The 24,048-nt window shown below is 38.9% G+C and overlaps 1 protein-coding gene across 9 annotated transcripts; it reads right to left on the bottom strand.

The window, feature by feature from the left end:
* Positions 1 to 3,201: 3,201 nt before the first annotated feature.
* On the bottom strand, positions 3,202 to 23,649 carry LOC122667766. Of its 9 annotated transcripts, XM_043864181.1 has the most exons (8): positions 23,535 to 23,649; positions 22,380 to 22,822; positions 15,457 to 15,481; positions 15,296 to 15,354; positions 7,994 to 8,101; positions 7,522 to 7,725; positions 5,546 to 7,443; positions 3,202 to 3,777 (listed from the first exon to the last, which is right to left on the bottom strand). In XM_043864181.1, the coding sequence occupies exons 1-8, from the start codon at positions 23,608 to 23,610 to the stop codon at positions 3,225 to 3,227; spliced, it is 3,366 nt and encodes a 1,121-aa protein (XP_043720116.1). In that variant the 5' UTR covers positions 23,611 to 23,649; the 3' UTR covers positions 3,202 to 3,224. The 9 variants fall into 9 exon arrangements, with proteins under 9 accessions (XP_043720116.1, XP_043720114.1, XP_043720115.1 ...); XM_043864179.1 differs by having other exon boundaries at positions 15,296 to 15,481; XM_043864180.1 differs by having other exon boundaries at positions 5,546 to 7,437; positions 15,296 to 15,481.
* Positions 23,650 to 24,048: the final 399 nt, after the last annotated feature.

The following is a 24,048-nucleotide window of genomic DNA, read 5'->3' as shown; positions in this document are numbered from 1 at the left end:
CACTTGACTTACGGGAAGATTCACCGAAAAAAAAAGAAGATTCACTAGAACTACCTCTTGTATACAACCGCGTGCCCAAGTATTTAAAAATGGAAATTGGATTGCTAATCCCAATTCTCAATGATCTTGAATGAGTGTCATGTGGAGAGTTGAGTTCCTTTGCACATATGTTCACCTGCACATATACAGGTTATGTGCCTATACTTATCCCACTTGTTGTCATTTAAAGGGTGAAGAGAGTGTAGTAATATGTAACACCAAAGAAATGTAAGGCTTTTTTTTTTTTTTTATATATGTAACAATGTCCATCAATTGAAGGAGAGTGTACCAATTTTATCTAATTCGGATTCTGCAACACTTGAACTTGTTCGGATTCTACAACACTTGAATGAGTTCAATCATACCAAATTGTCACTCTTCTTAAGGTTGTAGAGGCCTCCCATGGTGCAACTAGGTTTACTTGCCAATCAACCCCTAAGATAAAACAACCCCAATATAAAGCTATCTAGGAGGGACCTTTATCCCCTGAGGTTCGTTGAGCGGTACGGTTGTGCAGTTCCTCTCATAGGGGGCTGAAATGACCATTCTACCCCCTGATCGAATACACTACCCGGGTGGGGGCCACCCCCTTTTATTAGAGGCACTAGGGAACCGTACCGGGCAGGGGAACTGCAAATGATAAAAATTCATCTAGGAGTCATACAACCACTCACTAGGCCACCTAAGGATACCAAGAGTTGTGCTCAATTGGACATTAACAAAACTCTGAAAAGAGAATACCAAAATAGAAGAGATTGGGATTGTCTCAAATAATTAGAGAAATGGGCTTAACCGCCTCTTTGAGAAGAAGAGACACCACAAAAGGGGGTGTTTCCAACTTGCCCAAAAAACCATGTCTTCTTCCACAATACATATTTGTGATCATTCAAAAATGTCTTCCAATAATCACACATGTTAATCATTTATGTGCTTATTAGAATAAGATACAACCCTCTAACAAACATTTTTATAAAAAAGAAATCATTATTTTGAATCATTAATTTAAATCTATTTAAAATTCCAACCACCCCCCACAAGAAAGAAAATATGCAAAACAACCAGCAAACCCAATTGAGCACATTAAAAATAGTAGGAGAAAGAATGCTACCCGGTCATGCGCTAGGCGTGGCGACCATGCCCAGACACATAACCGCCTTGCCCCCAAGGAAAGGCAGAAAGGACTAGGGATATGCCGATCATTTCACATGCGACTGTCTAGATGCAAGTACACACCATGCTGCGCGACCTGATGACGTTCTTTCTCCCTTCTTTATATATATATATATATATATATATATATATATATGAGGGTTCCCTACACTATCAGAGTGCAGTTTTAGGCAAATAAGAGAACTCCCTTTGGAATCTGACAAAAGGGAAAGTGACATTTATGACATATCACCCCCTCACATGAATAGTGATATGTGAGGGGGTGTGCAATTTAATTTTTGAGTTGATGTTGTTCAAAAATTTTTCCCTATTCTTCATATTTTCGGTTTATTTATAAGGATATAGTGTTTGCATCAATCTATTTGGTTTTTATTATAATAATAATAATGATGTCATTAATCTCATAAATAAAAAGACAAAGTTTTAATAGTTCATTCACAAATATCTGTGTTTTTTTTTTTTAATAGTTCATTCACAAATATCTGTGACATGGTAGATTAGATACAGATGAAATTTTGTGGACCCCTACCTAAAAGTGGTCAAGTGAACAACTGCTTGGTCAGTTGGTTGATGGCTTGCCGGTAATGCAACTCTCCTTCTTCACATTTGTGCCATAAAAGGCACCCTCCCCCCCCCCCCCCCCTTGATAGTTGTAAGTTAATTGTAGTTTTCTGTAGGCTTTTCTATGTCTTCTTCCTTGGTAGCCATAGTTGTCCTATGGGCCCTTGATTAAGATAGACCGGGAAAAAAAATGGCAAAATAGGGTTTTGAAAATCCAGTTAAAATATGAACATGTACAGCCGATCTGATTGTACTACTAGTAATAGATATCAACTATTTGGCTTCAAATTAGATTGAGAGATGGTGTAGATGTTCTTTTTTGATTGAGAGAGTATATAACGAATTGAATATGCAGGCTATTACCCTATGGTGTAACTTTCAGAATGAAGTAAATATTATAAGTAATTGGTAGAATTAATTGCTTCGGAGGGTCAAGGTGAGGGTCCTCAATTGTAACGTCATTATTACAGTAATTGGTAGAATTAATTGCTTCGGAGGGTCAAGTTAACTTATTTGGTTTTTACTACAATAATGATAATGACCGACATGACATTTACATGTCTTATAATGATATTTTTTGTTTATTTATAAGGATCACGCAGAAGATTTTGGTTTTCTGCCTTGGAGGATCTTTCTGTTGGGTTGACTACTTTCCTCATTGGCTCAAAATGGCATATGCAAGAGACTCAATTATCTCCCCTCAACTATACCTGTAATTGCTAATAATACTCCCTTGTAAAACACTTTTTTCCCCCGGCCCCCTCCCAGAGTTTGGTAATATATTTATTCACTAAAAAACAAAAAAAATCTTCCTTGTAAAACACTTTTGCACGACTAAACCCAGGTACCTAAATTTATACTGCATTTCCTTCCTTGCTCTTTTCTTAACTTCCAATTTCCTCCAATCTGTTTCATATACAATCTGCTTCTCTTAATTGTTAATAGAATTGGATTTTGATATATTATACCTTTGTTTTCATGAGAGAGATATTATACCCACTTTGATCTAACCTAAATAAACTAGTTAAATTGGCAACTACAATATCATAAAAACAAATATTAAAAATTGGCAACTACAAAACACCTTAATCTGGTAATGTTGACTCATTCCCACAATGTGCACATGACATGACCAAATGCCTTCAAGAATAGTACATAGTAAGCTCTGCTTACATAATAGCCACTTAGTTGCCACTGTTAGGGGAAAAAAAGGATGCTAAAGATATGTTCCATAACTACCAGTAGCTATAATAAGATTACAAAAAATATAGCATGTTAACAGCCAAATTTATGCTACAAATAGTAAAAAAGATTCGGATTTCCTTCTTTCACTGTTTCAGGTTGAAGGATGAGGAAGGAGAGTACCAGAATCTTTCAGTAATAACGAATCAAGCATACATCTAAATATCAGATTATCAAGTTCTAAAGCACAATTTGAAAGGATATGTAATAAATTAACCAGAAACAAGTGGCTTCTTGACCGAAAAAATGGGACCACTATTCAAATGGAGTAAACTCCAATAGGAACCTTGATTGTCAATGCAAGAGCTATGCCATTTGATTTTGTAGGAACCAACTGGAAAAGCAGAAACATCAAGCAAGCAAGTGGAGAACCCTTGCCTGCTATCATTCAGTTCAAAACACATGAAAGCATGTGCAGACCCTCCAAAACCATTACTAAACCTACCATGCTTTTTGCCATTCACAATACCTTCTTTCACATGCCACAGCAGCTCTTCATTTAAATCCACCATTTCGCTTGTTTCCCAACCTCGAAAACCCAACTGGGTTTGCCCTTTATTTTCTACACCTTCAATTGTTACACAATCAGATGCCCTACAACTAAGTATACAGTACAATTTGGTGACTTGGACAGGAAGGAAACCTGGTGCATTTTTCAATTGAAGGCAGAGATTCAATGAGAGATGGAAGCCCTGCAAGATGGACAATTCACCCGGGTCTTGAGTGTCTGCATTGAAAGCAAAGAGCTCTGCACCTATACATGGCCTGAAATGAATTTATTTCAAACGTTACAATGCAAGTACAATGAAGGTATTTCACTAACATAAAATAAGAAATTGTGAAGGACATGCCTAAACATTTATGTAATTCAAGCTCAGATGTTTAGGGAAGGTGGAAAAAAAAGTCATTATCGTCAAGGGTTCAACCATATTGCAACAGCTTTTGATATTTACTTAGATTGCATTTCTTCAACAAATAAAACCAATTTTCAGGGATCAAGATGGATAACCTAGTGAAAGTATAAATCTTGGGCTCCTAGTTCACATTTCCCAACTACTCGGAACTTAAACAATCAGAATCAACAGGGAATTCACAAAACAATTCCGCTACCCCATGAACCCAATTTTTTTATTTTTATTTTATCTTTGCTTGGATTGACTACTGCCAACCACGTCTGAATTATGGTCATTAACCAGTTCCCATCAGTAATTCATTGTTTCAGTTGACTAGTGCCAATGGTGTTTGGATTCTGGTCAGTGTGAAGAGGAGACTTATTTAACCAAATGAATAAAGTCAAAACCACCAATCTACTGCCAAACTTATTACACAAGACAATTATTTCAACAAGCAGTTATAAGACATCATATGGATAAAGGGTGTCAAACAGTCGGATTGGTCGGTTTTTCCAGTGTTTAGCATATATCGTGTCAGACAAAAATTGGACTGATAATTGTCTGGTCTATAAATCCAACCAAAAGCAATAGCTATCGGTCCAGTCTGTTTCAGTCCCTTATCATTTTCTTTTAACGCTCTCTTATCTGTCCTTGACACAGGTCTCGGTTTTTCATAATATTAAAAATAAAAAAATTGTACAAATATCGTTTTTGTTATCGATTTTATTGAGCTTTTATCCCTTTTTTTTCCTGTTTCAGTCTATTCACTCAGTCTTATCAATCCAATTGGTTCAGACTGAAACCGAGACTGAACCGATAAGGAGTTAGGGCTGGTTTGGTTTGGTACAACCGATCTTTTCAGTTCGGCCTCCATTTTGACATCCCTAAGACAGATAATGATTGGTTAACACCACATCATAAGTCTGATGTTTAACATCAAGTGGGTTAATTATACCCCAACAATTGGCATAGGAATCATGCAGGATGGTAAAGAGAATCCAATTGGAAGACTCTTGGTTTGATGTCTCCATGTTCAAGTATTTATTGACTAATCTTTATTATCCAAACAATAGGACTTTTGTGCAGTTTTAGCATAACAAATAGAAAATGGGGGGGAAGATAGTAGATGCATGCTAGCTAGGTAATCTGTTGGGGTCTCATTGCTTTACCTAGGATGCAGGTGGGATGAGCATGTCAGCAACGAGTTCTGTATAGACAACCATAATGTATATCCATATAGTGACTGCTCAGCATAATTGTCAGAGCGCCCAGGTAAGACGAGGGAATGCTAAGGTGACATGATGCCAAGGTGATGCTCAGGAGAGGCCAAGACATCCAAGACAAGCGCCATAGTCCAAGTATATTTTCCATATTCCAGGTATACGTTCCATTCATCTTCTGGGTTGACTGGTCATTTTGGGTATCAACGCCTACCTGTCGCAAGGAGATGCTTAGGCAATGCCATGACAATTATGCTCCTCAGAATCCCCCCTTATATGGAACAAATTGCAATTTTACATCTTCTGGGTTCTAGGTGCAGAATAAGACATCTCAAAACCACATGTAGAATAGCACGATTTTCAGAAAAATTGGTTCTCCCACAAGAAATTCAAAGAAGAATTATGATACCAGAACCTTACCTTACTTGAAAGAAATACCGGGGAGTCCAAAATGGAATGTGCATCCATTTCTTTAGTAAATCAGAAATAAGTTGCAGGCAGGCACCGGTAAATTGGCACAGATCTTCATCATTGTTCACTACCTTGGCTTGTTCATGCAACTGGAGGACACCTAAAACAGCATACCTACAAAGCATTAGAATATTTCTTTCTCTATGGCCAGGACTAGATAATAAACTCCTAGGTTGGAAGTGGAAGCAGCTATTAGGCCCTCCAATAACTGTCAAGAGCAGCTTCAAATTTTTACTGCTCTCATAGTCCACATGCCACACCCGCTCAATTAGATCTTGTATCAACATGGAATGTGAAAACTTTTCGGTCATCTCCAAAACACAAGTAATAGAATTCTTGTAATACTGCAGATTTGGGAAGTATAAAACAAAGCCAGTACAGAAGGCCAATAGCGAACAATTAAGTGCAAGTACTGAAATAGTGTTGAAGCTTCTACTGTCCAAGTCCATGAAAGACGTTGCAAGAAGATCAAATTCTTTTGCCAACTTGTTAAACCGACAAGAGAACTGAAAGAGGAAGTGAATCAAAGAGTGGATATGTTGTGAGTGTCCCGCAAAACCAGACTTGGACTCATTACTTCCTTGAATTTGTTCATTGCTCCCAATGCTTTTCTGGTTATATGGACTAGTGCCTATGAGTCGGAGTATATCAGCCACAGTTTCTAGAACCTTAGATCTGAGACATAAAAACCACCTTTGGAAATAAAATGCTTGATCAGGCATGATCGTAGCTGACAAAAATTCCTCTGAAGAGCAAACACTGCTATAAGCCCCAGCTATCTTTTCACCGCATTCGAGAAAGTTAGCATCAGTAGAAACATGTTGCACAGCTTCCTCTGCCAAAGTTCCATTTATCTCTAATTCTTTTACTAATTGGAGACTTTCTTCTGGGAAAAGAAGCAAGAGGATTTTGCTTTCAGCGAGGGCTAATGTAGCTAGAGATTTTAACCAGCAAAGGCATGAATCTGATTGAACCTTATTTGCTAATTTTCTAAATATGAACAATGATGCAAACCACGCTCCATGACATGCTGCATACTTTCCAGCTTTGTATGCAGACCAAGTATCATTTCTAGTGATCATCTCCTTGGCAAATTCAAGAGTAAGCCTTTCATGCTCAACCCAGTAATCATTCTGAGATATACTCAGGCCCTTGTCAAGATTGTAGGTCATGGAATTCCACATAACATGATACTGCAAGAGAAGTGGATAAACAGAGCATATACTATGATTAAATAGGTTGCTTTGGTGTAAAAGCTCGAGCAGAAGCTTCGCATTACCAAGTACTTCAACAGACATAATGCAGGCTTCATCTAGTACTTCAAGACAAGCCACTGCAAACCTGTACAAGCAAGGGCCAATCTTTGCAGCAAGGGAACTGCCTCTTACAAGTTCAATCCCCACAATCTTAGAAACAGAATCTGGTTCTTTTGTCCTCCAGCCTTCGTTGTGCATACTGATCAACGACTGTATTGAGAATTTTATTTTATCCAGTGCCAAAGTCCCCAAGTCTGGATATTCTTCAACCAGACGAAGAACAAGATGGAGTAAGCTTTGACATTCTTTCTTCATCTCAGAGTCTAAGCAATAAGGCTTCTTTACCAACAAGATTATCTGATCTATAATTAAAATAACTATCTTTGAAGGGAGTAAAGAACTATCAACATCAGATACCATTTCCATCTTCCCTTTAAAGTTACATGATATATCTACTAGAAGAGAGAGGGCCAAAAACCTCTTTGACCTCACTGGAGATTGAGCTGCTTTTTCAACAACAGACACCAGCTCAACAAATTCAGGCACGCCCATCCAACGAAAATTTGGCAGGGTGCACTGGAAAATCTGCAGCTCCACAAAGAATCCAATCAATGGATTTAAAAGAAAAAAATAACCATAAATAGGGTTAATGGGGCTGCACAAGAATACCTTATGTAATATCCATAGAGCTTCACATTGCATTGTGGGGTTTAAGTCAGGTTTATCTACCAGACGAAATAATATCTGGAGTAAATTTGCATCAACAGCAAGGCGACAGATTCCTCCCCTGGCAAGGAAGCACAAGCATCGTAATGCTATTGCGTGGATATGTAAAGAAAATCCTCTGGAGAGAATTGATATTAAGAAGTCTTTCTGCATCCAGAAACACACCCAAAAAGGGGAGAAAATAAAGTTCACGATAATGTGAGCAAATATATCACTTGTTTACAAACAATTTTCATTCACTAGATAAACTTTCCTATATGTTATAATCACAGGCATGTATACAGAAAATATTCAAGACATTTTTATGCATCATAAAACAGTGACTGCTGAACCAAGGCCTAATAATTTGATAATATGGATAATGTTATTAATCAACCAGAATAACTACATTAACTTGGACAGTTGGAAAAATGACCTGCTTAGAAATCAAGATCACCGACTTTGAAGCAAGTTGCGAGAGTGAAATTAACATCACAACAACATAATTCTCCTCTGAAAACTCCATCAAAAGCTTTTGACCTGCCTACAACAATAATGACAGCCAATAAGAATAATATAGCATAACCAGACAATAAAGCATAAAAGCCTTCAATAATGTTAATTGGGGTAGTAAAAGTCAAAATTTATGGTTACAATACTAAACCATAAATTCATGTTATGTCTATTATGATGTGCTAATAATGATAATGATAATAAATCCTCTAAGAGCTCTCCTCTAACAAGCAAGCCAGAATGTTTTTCATGTTACCCTACTACATCTGTTATGATGTGCTACTGATCAAAGATACCTTGCATTTCAGACTTTAGTTGAGTTTTAAATGAAAGAAGAGTTTCAAGTTTTGTTCTGGAGAAAACAAAACCTTAAGCATGTTGTAGTCACTTGCATATGCCATTTTGATTATATTTTCTAAGCTATCAAGTGGGTGTTTGATAGAGGGGTTGTTGCTCCTTAGAAGTGGGAGCCGCATAAGTTTGGGGGTTGGTGATCCTTTGTAATGGGTGCTACAAGAATTGGGGGTTGGTGCTCCTAGCCATAGTTCAAAATCTCGCGAAATCTCGATCGAGATTTCGAGAATTTCAACCCCCTCGAAACGAAATGACCCCTCAAATAAAAAAAATACTAAATTTTGATCGAAATTCTCGAGATTTCGAGATATTTCGAGATTTTATCAAAATCTCGCGAGATTTCGAAAATCTCGAGAAAATGCTTTATATAAAATACCATGTTTTGATAGTCTCGGTCGAAATTTCGACCGAGACTGAGAAACAAAGCATTTTTCCTCTTTTGCTTGGTTTTTGAAGGTTTTTGCTTATTTCTTCTTCAATCTTCCACTTCCCACTTGAATCCTTGCCACATCTACGCCGGAATCACTTGGAGAACATACTTCTTAGCACATCTGTGAAGCCTTTTCACTATTTCAGGTAAAACCATATTCTCAAAATTGATTTTTTTTAGGGAAATGCTTGATCAACATGTTTGTTTGTGATGAAATAAATATATGTTAGTCACCGGAAGCCGATCTACGACTTCACGGTGTCGAAATTTTTTTTTGGTATATATATTATTTATTTATTTTTCTACTTCAAAAATTGGATTTATTTACAACAAAAATCAAAAAATAATAGGGGTTATGTATATTGTATGGTGATGAATTAAATATATGTTAGACACCATTGGGCGATCTATGGCCTCATGGTGTCAAAAATATTTTTCTGCCAATAATTAATTATTTTAATTTTCGAAAATTATAAAAAATATTTAAAAAATTCAAAAAAATAGCAAAAGATAAGAAATAATATGAGGTTTTTGTTTTAAAATTACTGAAAAATATAAAAGTAAATTGTACATACTTCTTATTTGCTGCCCATTTACATATCTTTTCGATTTTGTTGTGCTAGGCCAATATTTATTTGAAAAATATTTTTAAAAATTGTTTTTAAATATGAGAAAAATATGAGGGTTAGGGGAAAAATACTAAATAGTTATATACTTATATACTTGTGTTAGTGCTCTTAAATCTTAATTCTTAAACATTTAAAATTTTAAACTAAAAGAATTGATGTGCTTCAGTAATTAATGAATTGTCTTTTATTCATGCAACAGTAAACTAGTCTGATTATGACAAACCGTGGTAAACGACAGAGCTAGAGGCAAGAGGGGCAGAGGCAGCCGACCCAGACCCAGGGGGAGGGGAGCACACCCAGGCGCACTAGGGGTGACATTGCATGGTTGCATGGCACTCCAATTTATGGGGATAAAAGAAAATCCCAATGCAACTATTGTCACATGCAGTTTTTGGGAGGTGGTGCCACTAGACTCAAACAACATCTAGCTGGGAATTCTCCTGAAGTGGTCGCATGTCATATGGTCCCTGTGGAGGTATCTAGGGCTGTCATTGATTACATGAAGGGAGGGAGTAAGAGGAAGGCTCAGAGGGAGAAGGTAAAAGTAGATCTTGAGGAAGCAGTGAGGTGTACAGCGGGAGGCCAATCAAGCCATCGTGATGATGATGATGATGACAGTGATGATGTCTATGTTCCTGATGATATAGAGACTGAGCAAGAGGCTAGGGATTGGAGACGAGCACAGATGATGAGCAGAGCTAGTTATCATGAGGATCAGGAGAGAGTCGAGAGACAGAGAGTAGGTGGTAGTGGAGGAGCTAGTACCTCTAGAGCTGGTGCTAGTGGTAGTGGAGGAGCAGGTACAAGTGGAGGAGGTGGGTTGCCTAATCCCTTTAGGAGATCACAGAGTACGAGGACAGCTCTCCCTCCACCTCCACTACCACAAGATGACCTAGCACTTCACCAAGCACCTGGTGTTTATAGAAAGAAAGGCAACAAACAACCAAAAATCAAGGGAGCATGGAAAAATCTGAAGGGGATGGTGAAGGAATCTATAGCTAAGTGGATGTTATACCATACCATCCCAGCAAACACAGCACAAGGCCTCTTTTATCAGACTATGATAGATTCCATTGCTGAGGCTGGCCCAGGGTATAAGGGGCCCACCCCATATGAGATTATGAATGTGTATTTGCCCCAACAGAAGAAAGAGCTTGAAGACTACATCAATGAAATGAGGGGGCTGTGGGAGAACTATGGGGTGACCATAATGTGTGATGGTTGGACTGGTCCTACAAGAAAGTCCATCATCAACTTTATGGTGTATTGTGATGGGAGGACGGTCTTTCTGAAGTCTGTTGATGCATCCAAGGAGAAAAAGGATGCAAAGTATATCTACAAATTGCTGAAGGAAGTGGTAGAAGATGTAGGAGTGGAGAACGTTGTCCAAATTGTAACGGACAACAGAAGCAACTACAAGAGTGCCGGTGAGAGGTTGATGCAAAACAATAAGTACCGGTTATTTTGGACTCCATGTGCTGCCCATTGTATAGACCTCATGTTGAAGGACATGGGAAAGATCAAATTGGTACAACATGTCGTGGAAAAGACAAGGCAAATGACTAACTTTGTCTACAACCATGGGTTTGCACTAAACCTCTTGAGGGAGAAGTGTGGGGGTGACTTAGTGAGGCCAGGCATAACTAGATTCGCCACCAACTACATTGCACTCAAGAGTATAGAAACCAAGAAGTCTGGACTGAGATCAATGTTTGCTTCTGAAGATTGGTTCAACTGGAATGGGTCCAATACCCATGGTGGTAGGGAAGCACAAGCTACAATTTCATCAGATGACTTTTGGTCTAAGTTGCATAAAGTGGTACAACTTCTGGACCCAGTGGTCAAGGTTTTGCATATAGTTGATTCTGCTATCAAGGGACCAACCATGCCACATCTATATGCTGCCATAGACTTGATGAATGAAGGTGTTTACAATGCAAATCCACGAGGTAGCAAACACTTTCTCAAAATTATCAAGGAGCGCTGGGAAAATCAACTTATGCATCCATTGCATAAGGCTGGTGAGTGTACACTCTTTGTTTTTTATGCAATTACATCTTTTAAAGTTAATTTGAAGGATATATTACTAACTAGTCAATATGTAATGTCAATTTCAGCATATTATTTGAACCCCAAGTACCAACACAGTCATAGGCTTGGGTTGAATAATAGTCTTATTGACGCAGTCAAAGAAGTAGTTGCCAAGTTGGAGCCGAATAGTAAATTACAGGCGATATGCAACAATGAGGTGAGTCTTATAAGTTATAATTCATTTGGAATTACTCAATTCAATACTAAATAGTAACGAGTCATTACTAATTTTAAATATTTTCCAAATGATTATAGTTGAAGACTTTTAGGGATGCATTGGGAAGTTTTGGAACCGAAGCTGCACAGCAAGGCCGGACACGCGGTGATGCCGGTACTCATTAGTCATTACTCAATTCAATATCTTATTCTTTTGAAATGAAGGTGACATGTTTCTTTTGTTGTAATGCAGCTGAATGGTGGGTGTTGTATGGGGGTTCGGCAAACAATTTAAGAAAAATAGCAATCAAGGTTCTCTCCCAGACATGTTCCGCATCTGGCTGTGAACGGAATTGGAGTACATTTTCTCTCATCCACTCCAAGAGGAGAAATAGATTGGGTTCTGAACGTCTCTCTGACTTAGTGTATGTGCATTATAATTTGAGGTTGAAGATGCAACACATACGCATGGGACAAGAGGGTATCAGGGAAAATATCGATCTCGCCGACATTTTCCAGGTGGAGTCAGATGATGAAGATCCTATTATTGATTGGGTGAGGGATAGAGGTGAGCCAGTGTTAGATCGGCTGGAGGTAGACTGACCCCATGATAGCCGAACACATAGAAGCGATGTGGATGACTTCATAGGCTGCGAGAGGGTGAGGTACATGCACGGACGCGTCACCCATCTTGTTCGATCCTCTTGGTGGTGTTGATGAGGAGGATGAAGATTGGTCTATGTCATCTGGTGGAGATGGTGGTGGTGGAGATGGTGATGGTGTTGATGGTGGTGGTGGTCCTGGTGGAGATGGTGATGATGGAGGTGATGATGAAGGTAATGATGGACGTGATGATGATGGTGATGGTGGTCAAGCATATGAGGGAACTCGAGTCCCGTTTGTGGTACAAGAGCAGCAAGAGGCAATCCCTGCCCCCAACTGGACCAACACCAGCCACACGGCTCACATCGTCCACCTCGACCTACTCGAGAAAGCAGCGTGGCTAGTCCCGTCCTGGTGGTCGTGGTAGTGGTACTAGTAGGCAGGCTGAGCTTATGGACATTGATGCCCTATCTGGCCCTGTTGGTGGATTGAGTATTGGCGATAGAGACAGTAGATCGAGTGGGCATTTCCATGCCCCATCTTTTCATGTAGACAAGTCCATCTCCAAGACAATCGAGCATGGTTCATCTCATTCACATCCATGTGGCGAAGGGCATTCGGCGTACCCTGGGGGCGCCTATATCTTCTCCATCCATTCCCGTTTTGAGTATGACTCCCACTCACAAGGATATAGTAGATCGTCTTATGTGCATGACTTCTTTTCCTACACTGGCTACCCAACCCACTACCACCGTCAACCCGTACATGCTCCCGAGCCGTCATATGACTCATATCATAGTGGATCGATGGGTAGTACTTCTTCACGTTGCACCTATATCCTAGGATAGGTTACCTTCAGTATGTTGATGATGCAGTTTACATGGCCACTGTGGATGACTACACTTGCTTCTTCTCCCAGACTATGACGTGGCATGCATTTGTCCTACAGTCGAAGAGCAATACACGTCGGCTCTAGCGGACCATGAGTGGGGTTGATCCTGGATGGCGGAGTAATTATTATTAGCAAATTTGTAAACATTTGAGATGAATGATGACTAGTTGACTACTTGACTTGTAGCCTTGTAGGGGACAATTGGGGATATTGACATATTGTGATTTCTATGACGTGGCATGCATTTGTCCTACAGTCGAAGAGCAATACACGTCGGCTCTAGCGGACCATGAGTGGGGTTGATCCTGGATGGCGGAGTAATTATTATTAGCAAATTTGTAAACATTTGAGATGAATGATGACTAGTTGACTACTTGACTTGTAGCCTTGTAGGGGACAATTGGGGATATTGACATATTGTGATTTGGAATGTTTGATATCATCTTCTTAAATCTTAACTCTTAAGTTGTTATTTGTTAACTTGTTATTGACTTGATGTCTTATGTACTTAATATTATGATTTATGACTTAACTTATGAGTCATTATGTTTCCAACTTAGTTCCAAGTCAATTTACTTGTTTAATCACTTTAATGTACAATGTGTATGTGTAAATGTGTAATTAACTAAGTTATACACTTATACATTAGGGTTCGACCGTACGTTGCCAATCAATGGTGCACATCTAAAACACCATTTTGGGTGACTATTTTTGCAATTTGAACATTTAAATGTGTTTATATAGCCTAAAATAGGGTTTCCATGAAGTTTCAGGCCTTAACTTGGCCTAAAACCCACCGAAATGACCTATCGAAACATACCAAAAAAAATACAATATTTCGGTCAGCTCGAAATACCGAAACGAAACGAGTTCTCGAACTATGCTCCTAGCAATAGGTACTGCTGAACTGAAGTGTATTGTCAATAATACCTAGGCTAGAATTGGGTTGTAGGCATGTAGCCCAAGTAGCCATTGCACTGTAGAAGTAGCCACACTGGCGAACTATGTTATATATTGTATCGTGTGTGAGAAGTTTTGAGAGACCTTGCGTCACTGATTCATCCTCCACCCCCTCCTCAGTGACTCTGTGATTTCAACAATCTATTCAATAAAAGTTCTTTAATCTAAATCAGTGAGAAACTTTACAAGACCAGGTGTGCATAACATCTTTTTTTGGAACGGATTCCTTAATAGGAATGAGTGAGATTATTACAATCAAACCTAGTTCATACAAAGATGGTCCTCTCCTGCAAAAAAAAAAAACAAGTTCAGATTGGGCATAGGTTAGCGCAGAGCAAGTTCAGAAAGAGAAGTTGAAGTTTCTTCAAAGACATGGGCAGGCTCCAGGGTTAAAGAACAGAAACCCAGCAGAAATCAGTTGTTGAGCTTGAGCCATTTGTTACTTTGAAGGAAACTACCCAAATCTCTAAGACTCTTGTAAGCAAACCTACATGAAGACACAACAGGAAATCCAACAAACAAGGCGACCCAACAACTTCCTCCACTACAAAGAAATAGTAGCTCAGACTTTTGGAATTCAAAGCATGATGCCTTAAACACTTAACAACCCCTTAAGAGTACAGAGATGATTTTCTATATAAGGAGGATTTTTCCTGTACTGAATACAATTGATAAATTGTTCTTTAAGTCCTATCCGGTCATATTGTGATTCCCTGCTTCTAATTCTGAGACGTCATTAGGTCTTGATCAAATGACTCTTCCTGTATGCCTGTATTGAAAAGAGAGGCAACATGAGATTCCTTTATATCCCCATTCCCTTTCCTATCTGTCTAGTTTTCTGTCTTTCTCTTTATTTTTGGGGAGGGTAGGTTTCCTGTTCAGCCTTCCAATATATTCACTTCCCTGCATTCTGTGGTCTCTTTGTGCCATCCATAATTTTTTCAGTCATGCTTTCTTGACATAGTCCAACTTATATCTTCCTCCGTGTAATCCCTTTAGCTTCGGTTAGATATATTTCTCTTGGCTGTCAATTATAAAAAATAAAAAAACGTGCTGAAAATCTATGCATAGTCATCTAAACATGTGATGGAAGTTGAGGAAATGCAGCACCTTGTAAGCTTTACTTGCAAGTAAAGATGAGCACCCCATTTTAGCAAATGCACGAATCCCTGCAAGCCGTACAGCAGGAGGTAGTTTTGGTGATTTCACCATATTAATAAGTATCTCCAAAAAGACGGATGCAAACTCCTCTGACAACTCAGATAAACAACCTGCAGCAAATAACGATGCCTTTACCTGCATAACCACCCCCCCCCCCCCCCAAAAAAGTTGCTAAGTATACCCGTCATATTTATTTAAGGGAAATCTTCAAGATTAGACCAGTGGAACAACACCTAGGTGCGAAAAGAACAAACAATGGGTGATTTTAAGATATGATACACAAATACAGATAAGGGAAATAAGCATACAAGTTAACACCTTAATAATTTAGGGTGTGTATGATATGCTTCATTGTTTTATTAATACAGTCACAGGCCAAGAATAGGCCCTGATTTCATATTAGATGACAATGGACCTTTGTTTTTAATATTTTGGTTGTACAGTGCTCAATTATGAAGCCCAAAATTTTAGTCTAGGAGTTTAAAGGTTTAATTGGAAAATAATCTTATGCATTAATACCATCAGATAAGACTTGCTTTGTTAAAAAAGAGCATCCCAGTGCACCAGGCTCCCACAACTGCAGGGTCTGGGAGGGGCAAATGTACGCAGCCTTACCCGTTTAATGGAGAGTCTTTTTCCATATAAGACATGCTTCATTGTTTTATTAATATAGTCAGAGGCCAATAATAGGCCCTATTTTGGTATTAGACTCATGGACCTTTGTTTTAATGCTTTTGGTTGTACGGGGCTCAATTATAAAGCCTAAAATATGTCCAAGGGGGTACAAGAATTTTAAGTCCTTTCCCAGAAGTATTAAGAGTTTGAAAGTCTAATTGCTGTTTGGTCCTAGTTTCATTAGGATTTCTGTGTTTTTCTTAGTCAATTTTGGAGTCCAACTTCCAACTATGTTCTTTTCAGTCCATTAGTGGTCAAATAAGTAGTGATTTGACTTTTGTGTAGTATTAGGGCCATGCAAGTCTAGTTGTAGTGAGAGTCGGATTTTATAATTCTATATATGCATATGTACCCTGCCCTCTGGCTAAATGAGATTGAATGGAATATAAGTTTGTTTTTGCTAAGTGGCTTTGGCTACCCATAGTTTCAGCATCAGCTGAAGGTATCTACTTGATGTATTTTCTTCTTTCTATTGAATCCCGCTATTCTTTTCTGATTTCTGCCATTCTTCTTCTCTCTTTTCATTTCTTCTACTTCTCTGTTATTCTGTTGCTTCTTCTTCTTTTTCTTCTTTAACCCCTTACCCCTTACCTCATGCCAATTCTCATATTCTTTAATCTGCTATTGTTTGATTCAAATCACAAAATCTGTCCATTTTCTTCAGTTACCATTCTTATCCAATTTGACCCCCAGATCTGGGTTTATTCTTCCCTGTTTGCATTTGATCAATCCTAAATTCCAAATCTGTTTAATAAAATTTTCAGAATTACTATTAATTTTCTGTGGCCTAACCTTCCTTAAATCAGAACCTTAGTTTTTGGACACGGTCCACTACTTGCAAGCATGATTTGGATTCTTTGGATCCCTGCCTTCATCTATATACCTCAACATACACGTGGACAAAATTTTACACCATGAAACAGAATGATGATAAAATAAATAAGGTTTCAACACTCAAAACTCACCCACTAAATTGACACAAGCAGCTTGTATGCACATTATACAAAGAAACATATACAACTATGTATAGAACTCCACATTTCTCCTCTTATGATTTTTGCTACTTTGTTTAGTTTAGTGGTTGATATCAAAGAGAGTAAGTCTAGGCTGTCTAGTCACTCAACTAATCTACTTGTGGAGTGGTAATTGAGACAGCAACTGAACTCGCTCTTCTCAACATATGTAAACAGGGTCTCTTAAAGGCAAGCTTGCTTGATGGAGGCCTGAACCACCTGTTAAGTCACGTTGAAGATCTAGCCAACCTGACTATTGGACCCTTACTGGCCAAACAATCACTTTTGGGCTCAGTCTCAACCATAGGACCCACGATGTACTGAACTTTTCCCTTGTACTTCAGCCTTAAACCAATTTGTCTAAAGTTGACTTTTCAAGCATCTCTCCAAGCTACATGGAAAATCCCCTTTGGGCTGAAACATGCCAACAAAGTTTAGGGGCCAACTTAGATTCCACATGAAAGACATTTAGAGTCGTAAAGGTAGGCATGCCCATGAAGGAAAATTTTATAAAATTAAACAAACAAGTAATTCTTGATAAGGGACAGAAATGATTGAGTTAACACACAGAAACAAAAATAGTAAAGTTCACCCAGACAACTCAGCTTTCAAATTGTAACATCAAATAATTTTCTAATCAAATTTTCTTTAAATTTCAAATGTATACTGCGTATAGTTGCAGCTATATCCTTCCCATATTTATGCAGCATCCCACACCAGTACCTGCATAATATTTGCAGGAATCTGAACATCTACCTTCATATATAGGTAGTTGGTGTCAAGATGTCATAGGTTTAAACATATGAAATATTGCAATTTGTACATAACATGAATGCAATGTTTCTAAGGGATATTTGGTACTCATTTGGCTTTGAGTAGTATACATTAAACAGAAAGAAATGCAGTATAAATGGAAAATTTTCCAGGAAGAGGAATGACTACTTGGTTGTTCGACTTGTCCCATGGATCTTGTAAATCAACATAAATGACTAACCCCTTTATTCTGTGACCATCTGTCTATTCTTCCAAGTATTGGCACTCAACCATCTCAACATCAGAACGAATATTGGAGAAACATAGGAGTATCACCAATAGGTGACAAGATGAGGAAAGGTAGATGAAGATGGTTTGGACAAAAGGCTTTAGGGATCACTCAGTCCTTGTCTGGATCATCTGATGATCACAAACATGGATCAGGACTGTTTGAGACTGATCAATCTTGGACGGGATTCTAAATAACCTAGGGCTAAGGAATTCAGAAACCTTTTGAAAAACCAGAATAAGAGTTAAAGAATCCAGAAATCGACTCAAGCATAGGAAGAAGCTGAGAAATCAGATATAGAATAGGATTCCGCAAAACCAATAACAAAATCAGATTTTGAAACCAGGAATGGATTAAGAGCCAGATCTGGTTGAGAGTTCTGAAAAGAGAATTGAAATCAGATTCAAAACTTTGAAGGTTTCAGCATAGTTGTCAAGGCGTCGCCTAGGTGTCAAGGCGTCGCCTAGGTGTCCAGGCGCCTTGGATGCTTTGGTTGCTTAGTTGGTGTCGCCTAGGCACCGTGACAACTATGGCTTTCAGACAATCCTACCGAAGGAAGGAAGGACTCCTTGAAATTAATTTAATAATAGGTTTTTGAATGCTGATTTTGGTAACAGAACTTAACAATGATTAACTGAATTCAGATCTGAAGTTTGAGAACTTAAAACAACAGCCAACAGAATAATATGAACTAAGAACATAACTAGAGAAGAAACTTGCGCAGGAATGGAAGAGTTAAAATTTTACCTGTATTTGATTAGAAAGAAGATAAGAAGAAAAGGAAGGTATATGACCATGGAATCACCAACAGTAGGGGCTGGAACTGAATCACCACAAAGCCAAAACCCAACAAGCCAAATTCATGTACAAGGTTGTAGGCCCTTAAAAACTTAATTTTTAACTAAAAAATAGTAGAGACATAAACCAATCCTGAACTGATAAGGTAATTTAAACTAATTAAGAAACTGAAATAATAAAGGAAAGAGACTGAAATAAGTCTGGACTCTTAGAGACAAAACTAAAACACTTAATGACAAATGAATAAAGAAATACAACTCTAACTATACTAACTATTAAAGTGAATCCCATATTCGAAATTATGACCCTAAATATAGGCTTATAAAAGAGGCTCATTATATCAATAAACCCAAAAATAAAAATCCCAAGACCCATAGAACCCAACCATGGGCCAATGACGTCTTCCAAGACCTGATTGGTCCAACTGGACAATCTTAACAGCATCAATCTTTGACCTCAGTCCCCTACTCACCTGTTCAAATATGTACAGTAAAGATCAAAAAATGCACCAACAGGTTGTATGGAGGAGTTGCACGACGTGAGTTGAAGGTAGTAAAACAAGAAGGTGATGCGGTACAAAGCCAGCATAGAAGCAAGAGGGCCCAGCCCATTCAGGCCCATGATAAGGCCCAATAACTTAGGTCATAACTGGCCCAGATTAGGCCATGACTTATGTTATAGTCAGGCTCATACTTGGGCCCATACACTGGTCTTAACTTAAGCACATAAAGGGCCCATGTTGCTGCCACATGTGGAGTTACTACAAGCTATCTTAGTTACTATTTTGTTTTAACTTCTATTGTGATTCAGTTTCTATTTTTTTGTAGTGAACTCTTAGTTACAGTAATAGAAACTAAGAAACCGTTTTATTTTAGTAAATTTCTATTTCTTGGTAATAATATTGGATCTTCTTCTAGAAGATCCAAAGTAGCTTGGCAAATGGCAACAAAATAACACCCCACACATGGTAGGGTTACTATTCTTGTAGTTGTTGATTGGTTATTATATATAAAAACAAGGGGGCATACTGGCCATGATTTTGGCTATTCAACTATTGCTCTATTGTAAGTTATGGCTTCCCCAAGCTACTATCAAGGCTCTTGAAGCTCTTATGGCTTCCTTCCTTTGGAAGGGCACTGACACCTCGAGGTTTCTTCATCCTTTGAGTTGGGCTGCTGTATGCCTTCCCAAGAAGGAAGGAGGGTAAGGCATTAGGAGAATCAAAGATGTCAACTCAGCTGGTATCATCAAGCTTCTCTGGAAGATTGCCTCGAAAAAAAAGAGCATTTGGGTGGATTGGATTTATTCGGGTCTTCTCCGCAATGACTCCATTTGGACTGCCTCCTCTTTATCTGATGCCTCTTGGGTTTGGAGGAAGATTCTTGCCAGCCGTCCCTTGGTCCTTCAAGTCATTCTCTCCAACATTGGTGATGGTCAATCTACTTACCTTTGGCTTGACAACTGGCATCCTAGGGGAATTCTTCTGCACCAGATTACCCCTAGAACCATATACTCCTCCGGTTTACATAGGCTTTCTTTGGTTGCTGACATTCTAGGTCACAATGGTTGGGCTCCCCCCCCCCCCCCAACTGGCCCTTCCCTCATTGCTATCTGGAATGAGCTCCACTCTGTCACTAGAAGGGCTGCTTCAAGAGGTGACTGTATTACTTGGTCTTCGAACAACTCTTGCTCCTTCTCTTCCAAGGCTGCTTGGAATTTTGTTCATCTGAAAGGCCCTTTGGTTCCTTGGCGTAGGCTCCTTTGGTTCAAGCGTCACATTCCTAGGCACTGCTTCACAGCCTGGAGAGTCTTCAACAACTGCCTCCCCACTCAAGCCTTTCTTCGCAGCCGCCAGATCTTAGTCTCTCGTGCTTGCTGCCTCTGCTGGAACAATGATGAAGACTTGAACCACCTTTTCTTTGAGTGCCCTACTGCTGCTGCCATTTGGAAGGGTGTTCTCCTCAAATGCTGGCCTTCTCGTAGAAGTATCCTTCCCTTCTCTAGAGAATGGATTTGGATTGATATGACTTTTGCGGGCTCCTCTACTTGTGACTTGGTTGGGAAGCTGGCGTTCTGTGCTACTCTCAACCATATTTGGATGGAGCGTAATTTGAGAAAATGGACCTCCAACTCTCGGCCTTACTAGAAGATTTGGGATTCCATTTCCTTTGAAATTAAAGCAAAGTTATCTTCTATCCCCCCCCTCTTCTTGTATAGACACCCCGAGGAACAGGACCATTGTTCATTCCTGGGGTCTCTCTAATGTTTCCTTGGTTTCTCTGGCTTCTGTTTAGGCTTGTTGGCTTCCCCCTTTGGGGCCCTCTGTTTTTTTCTTTCTCCTCTCTTTTGGTAATGAAATTTTTTTTCACCCAAAAAAAAAGAGTTATGGCTGCTGTGGTGAATAAGTTGCAAACTCCTAGGTGATGAATCCTAGGTTGGTTGGTGGTGATACCATCATACCAAGTCATATCCCCCTACCTTCTCTCATCTTGTGTGTTTTCCTTTCTTCTTCTACCATACTGTTCTGTCAAATTCCAGCAACCGTCTTCTCTTCTATCATGGTCATCCTTGGGTAATGAGGTAATCTCTATCCCTTTTATGTCTTCTTTTATATCATTAATATATCTATTTGTTACCCACTGTTTCTGCAAGATTATACTCTGTTTTCCCACCTATGATTTCGGATTCCTATCCTATTCTAACTGTTTCTTTGTCATAATGTTTGTCCCAATCCAGCAATCGGATATGGCCCAAACTTCGACCAAATATTCTCCTCTATAGGCCCTTCCTTCGACCAGAACTGGAGGTCCATCTTACCACTGGTTTGTGAGTTATCCTCGTTTCTTTTTAGTTTCTAAATTCTGTCTTCTATAGTTTCTATTTTCTATTACCTATATTCCTGCAGATACGAGCAGTGGATCAGCTTGATAACTGGAGGGCTTAAACAACCTATTTAGAGGACTACTCAACTCTATTCTCAGCCCCATCTGACCGTTAGATTCTGAGATATCAGAACTCTTTTTATGTACTGTCTCACTGTGATTCTGTCCTGTCTAGTTGCTGTCCAATAATCTGTCCTACAGGTTATTGTTCTTCATCAGAGGGGGAAAAGCTCAAGATGACCTGGGCATAACAGAGAAGACAAACATGATAGCTTATGAGTTAACTGCTGGTATAGCTTAAAATATAACAGAATGGCGAAATAGGACTCATGTAGCCAAACCCAATTAGTTTGGGCCAAGGATAGTGGATTTTTACTTAAGCTATGTTTTAGAGGACACGACATTGCAAGCATTCAGTTGATCAATTTCTCTGCATATATACTCAACAGATATTATAAAATTTCTTTGACAGACTCTAGATTTCATTATTCTTAGAAATCCCATCTAGTTGAGTAAGAAACCTTATGAGCAAAAAAGGAAACCACATTCATGAATGATGAATGAAACCACAGACTAATAGTGGCACTAAAAATCATAAAGCTAGAAAAAGTTACCGACCTTACCTCCAAAACATGGCATGATTCCAGGTTTGACAGTATCCTATAACGTATTTCAGCACTTTCCTTGGCAAAATCAGCCCAACAACCAAGGAGACATAAAGCCAGTGCTCGAGCTTCAACATCACCAGTGTCAAAAACTATCTTCACTCTTCTAAGCAGTTCTAAATGGTTGGGAACCCTCTTCCTTGCCAGAACTCCGTTGTATTGTTTACCTCTCTTTCTACAGTACCTCAGCTCTGAGAGGAAAACCTTTACAACAGAAAGCCGAGTAAGTTTGTCCCCACACCTAAATGCCTCTGCAAGCCGAAGAAGGATAGTGTTTGCAAAGAGCCTATCCTGCCCAGGAACCAAACCAAACATGCTCAATACCCCCATTGTATGGCAAGGCTCCTTGCTCCACTGCTCAAGTCTAGGGACAAACCGTAATATAGCCTCAACAGACTGACCTGTAATTAAATAACACATGATTAGCAAGTAAAATTTGCGAAGTCCTACATTGAATGAACAGAACAGGGAAGCAATCTATCAACTCAACCCAGTTGATCTAAAAAAGAAGATGAAAGTACATGAAAAATAAGCAAGCACTGGAAAACATTAACATTCTTGATTAGTGAACGTCAATGGAGGATCTCCAATAAATTGAACCACATTATTTTATTCCACAAAGTAGTAGAAGCAGTCGCAGCAAAATTTTCATCTTCTTTATAAAATTACTTAATAAATTTCAATTATGAAATTCTCAAAATGCCAACAATTCAAGTTATGATGAACTTTTCAGCTACTTGAAGACGGTCAAAGCATCCCAAAATCATGTAAAAGAACTCCGACCACTACTGAGTAATATTCAACCCAGCTCAGATTGTCACCCGAAGAGTCTCTTCCTGTTTGACAGGTAAAGAGTACCCAATATAGTATCAATTACAAAACAGGTCCTAATTAAACCAGAATCTTCAAGCAATCATCAAGTCGGTTAACTCAGATTTATAACACAATTCAAATAACTGAAGACCCAATTATTAGTTTGCACAGTTAATAATTAAGAACCAAGCTTCACCATTGTTTGTTCCGGGAACCCTAGTTTACGGTTCTTTGCAACCAAAACGCAGATTTAGCACGCTCAAGTAGAAAGTATAAAGGAGAGGGACAAAGATTACTTACCGGGGGTTTTCGACCGAAGTCCTTTCTCGAGTTCGATACTCCATTCCATGGCGAGTGCTGCAGAGATTTTCTCCATAGTTGTTTCTATGTTATTTTGGGGGCTTTCTCCGAGGTAGTAACTGTTAGGAATTTCGTGAATCGTTTAACATGAAAACGACCTTCGAATTGCCATCAGAAATAGAAATTTTCAGGTTTGAAGATGAAAACTGGAGCAGAGAGTGGAGACTCTTCCGAAGGTTTTGTGGTTTTCTTGCTTTGCATCCAACAAGTGTTGACGAAGTTGGGGGTTCTCCAGCTTCAGCAAGAACAATTCCCGCGCCAAATTGAGAGAGTGAGAGAAGACCACTGAGGAGGAGGAAAAGGACACTGAGGAGTGAGGACTCTTGATTTTACATGAATAACCCTCCACTTCAACTTAACAAAAAATGATTTGTGTGGATACAAAAGTCATAGTGACGTAATCTGCTTCACTAGAAGTGTGACGTTTAGAAAGACCCTGCCACATGTAAGAATC

Source organism: Telopea speciosissima, chromosome 7 (genome assembly GCF_018873765.1).
Source record: "Telopea speciosissima isolate NSW1024214 ecotype Mountain lineage chromosome 7, Tspe_v1, whole genome shotgun sequence".
Classification (NCBI taxonomy): domain Eukaryota; kingdom Viridiplantae; phylum Streptophyta; class Magnoliopsida; order Proteales; family Proteaceae; genus Telopea; species Telopea speciosissima.
Note: the sequence above shows the minus strand (reverse complement) of the source record. Positions and strands in the feature narration are given on the sequence as shown.

What these genes read in the sequence shown, in the direction of transcription:
- LOC122667766 (XM_043864179.1), bottom strand. Translation starts at nt 23,610, where the DNA reads ATGGAGAAAATCTCTGCAGCACTCGCCATGGAATGGAGTATCGAACTC. An exon ending in ACTTCGGTCGAAAACCCCCG is followed by an intron (nt 22,823 to 23,534) that starts GTAAGTAATCTT and finishes ATTTAATTACAG; the next exon opens with GTCAGTCTGTTGAGGCTATA. An exon ending in AATCATGCCATGTTTTGGAG is followed by an intron (nt 15,482 to 22,379) that starts GTAAGGTCGGTA and finishes GTGGTTATGCAG; the next exon opens with GTAAAGGCATCGTTATTTGC.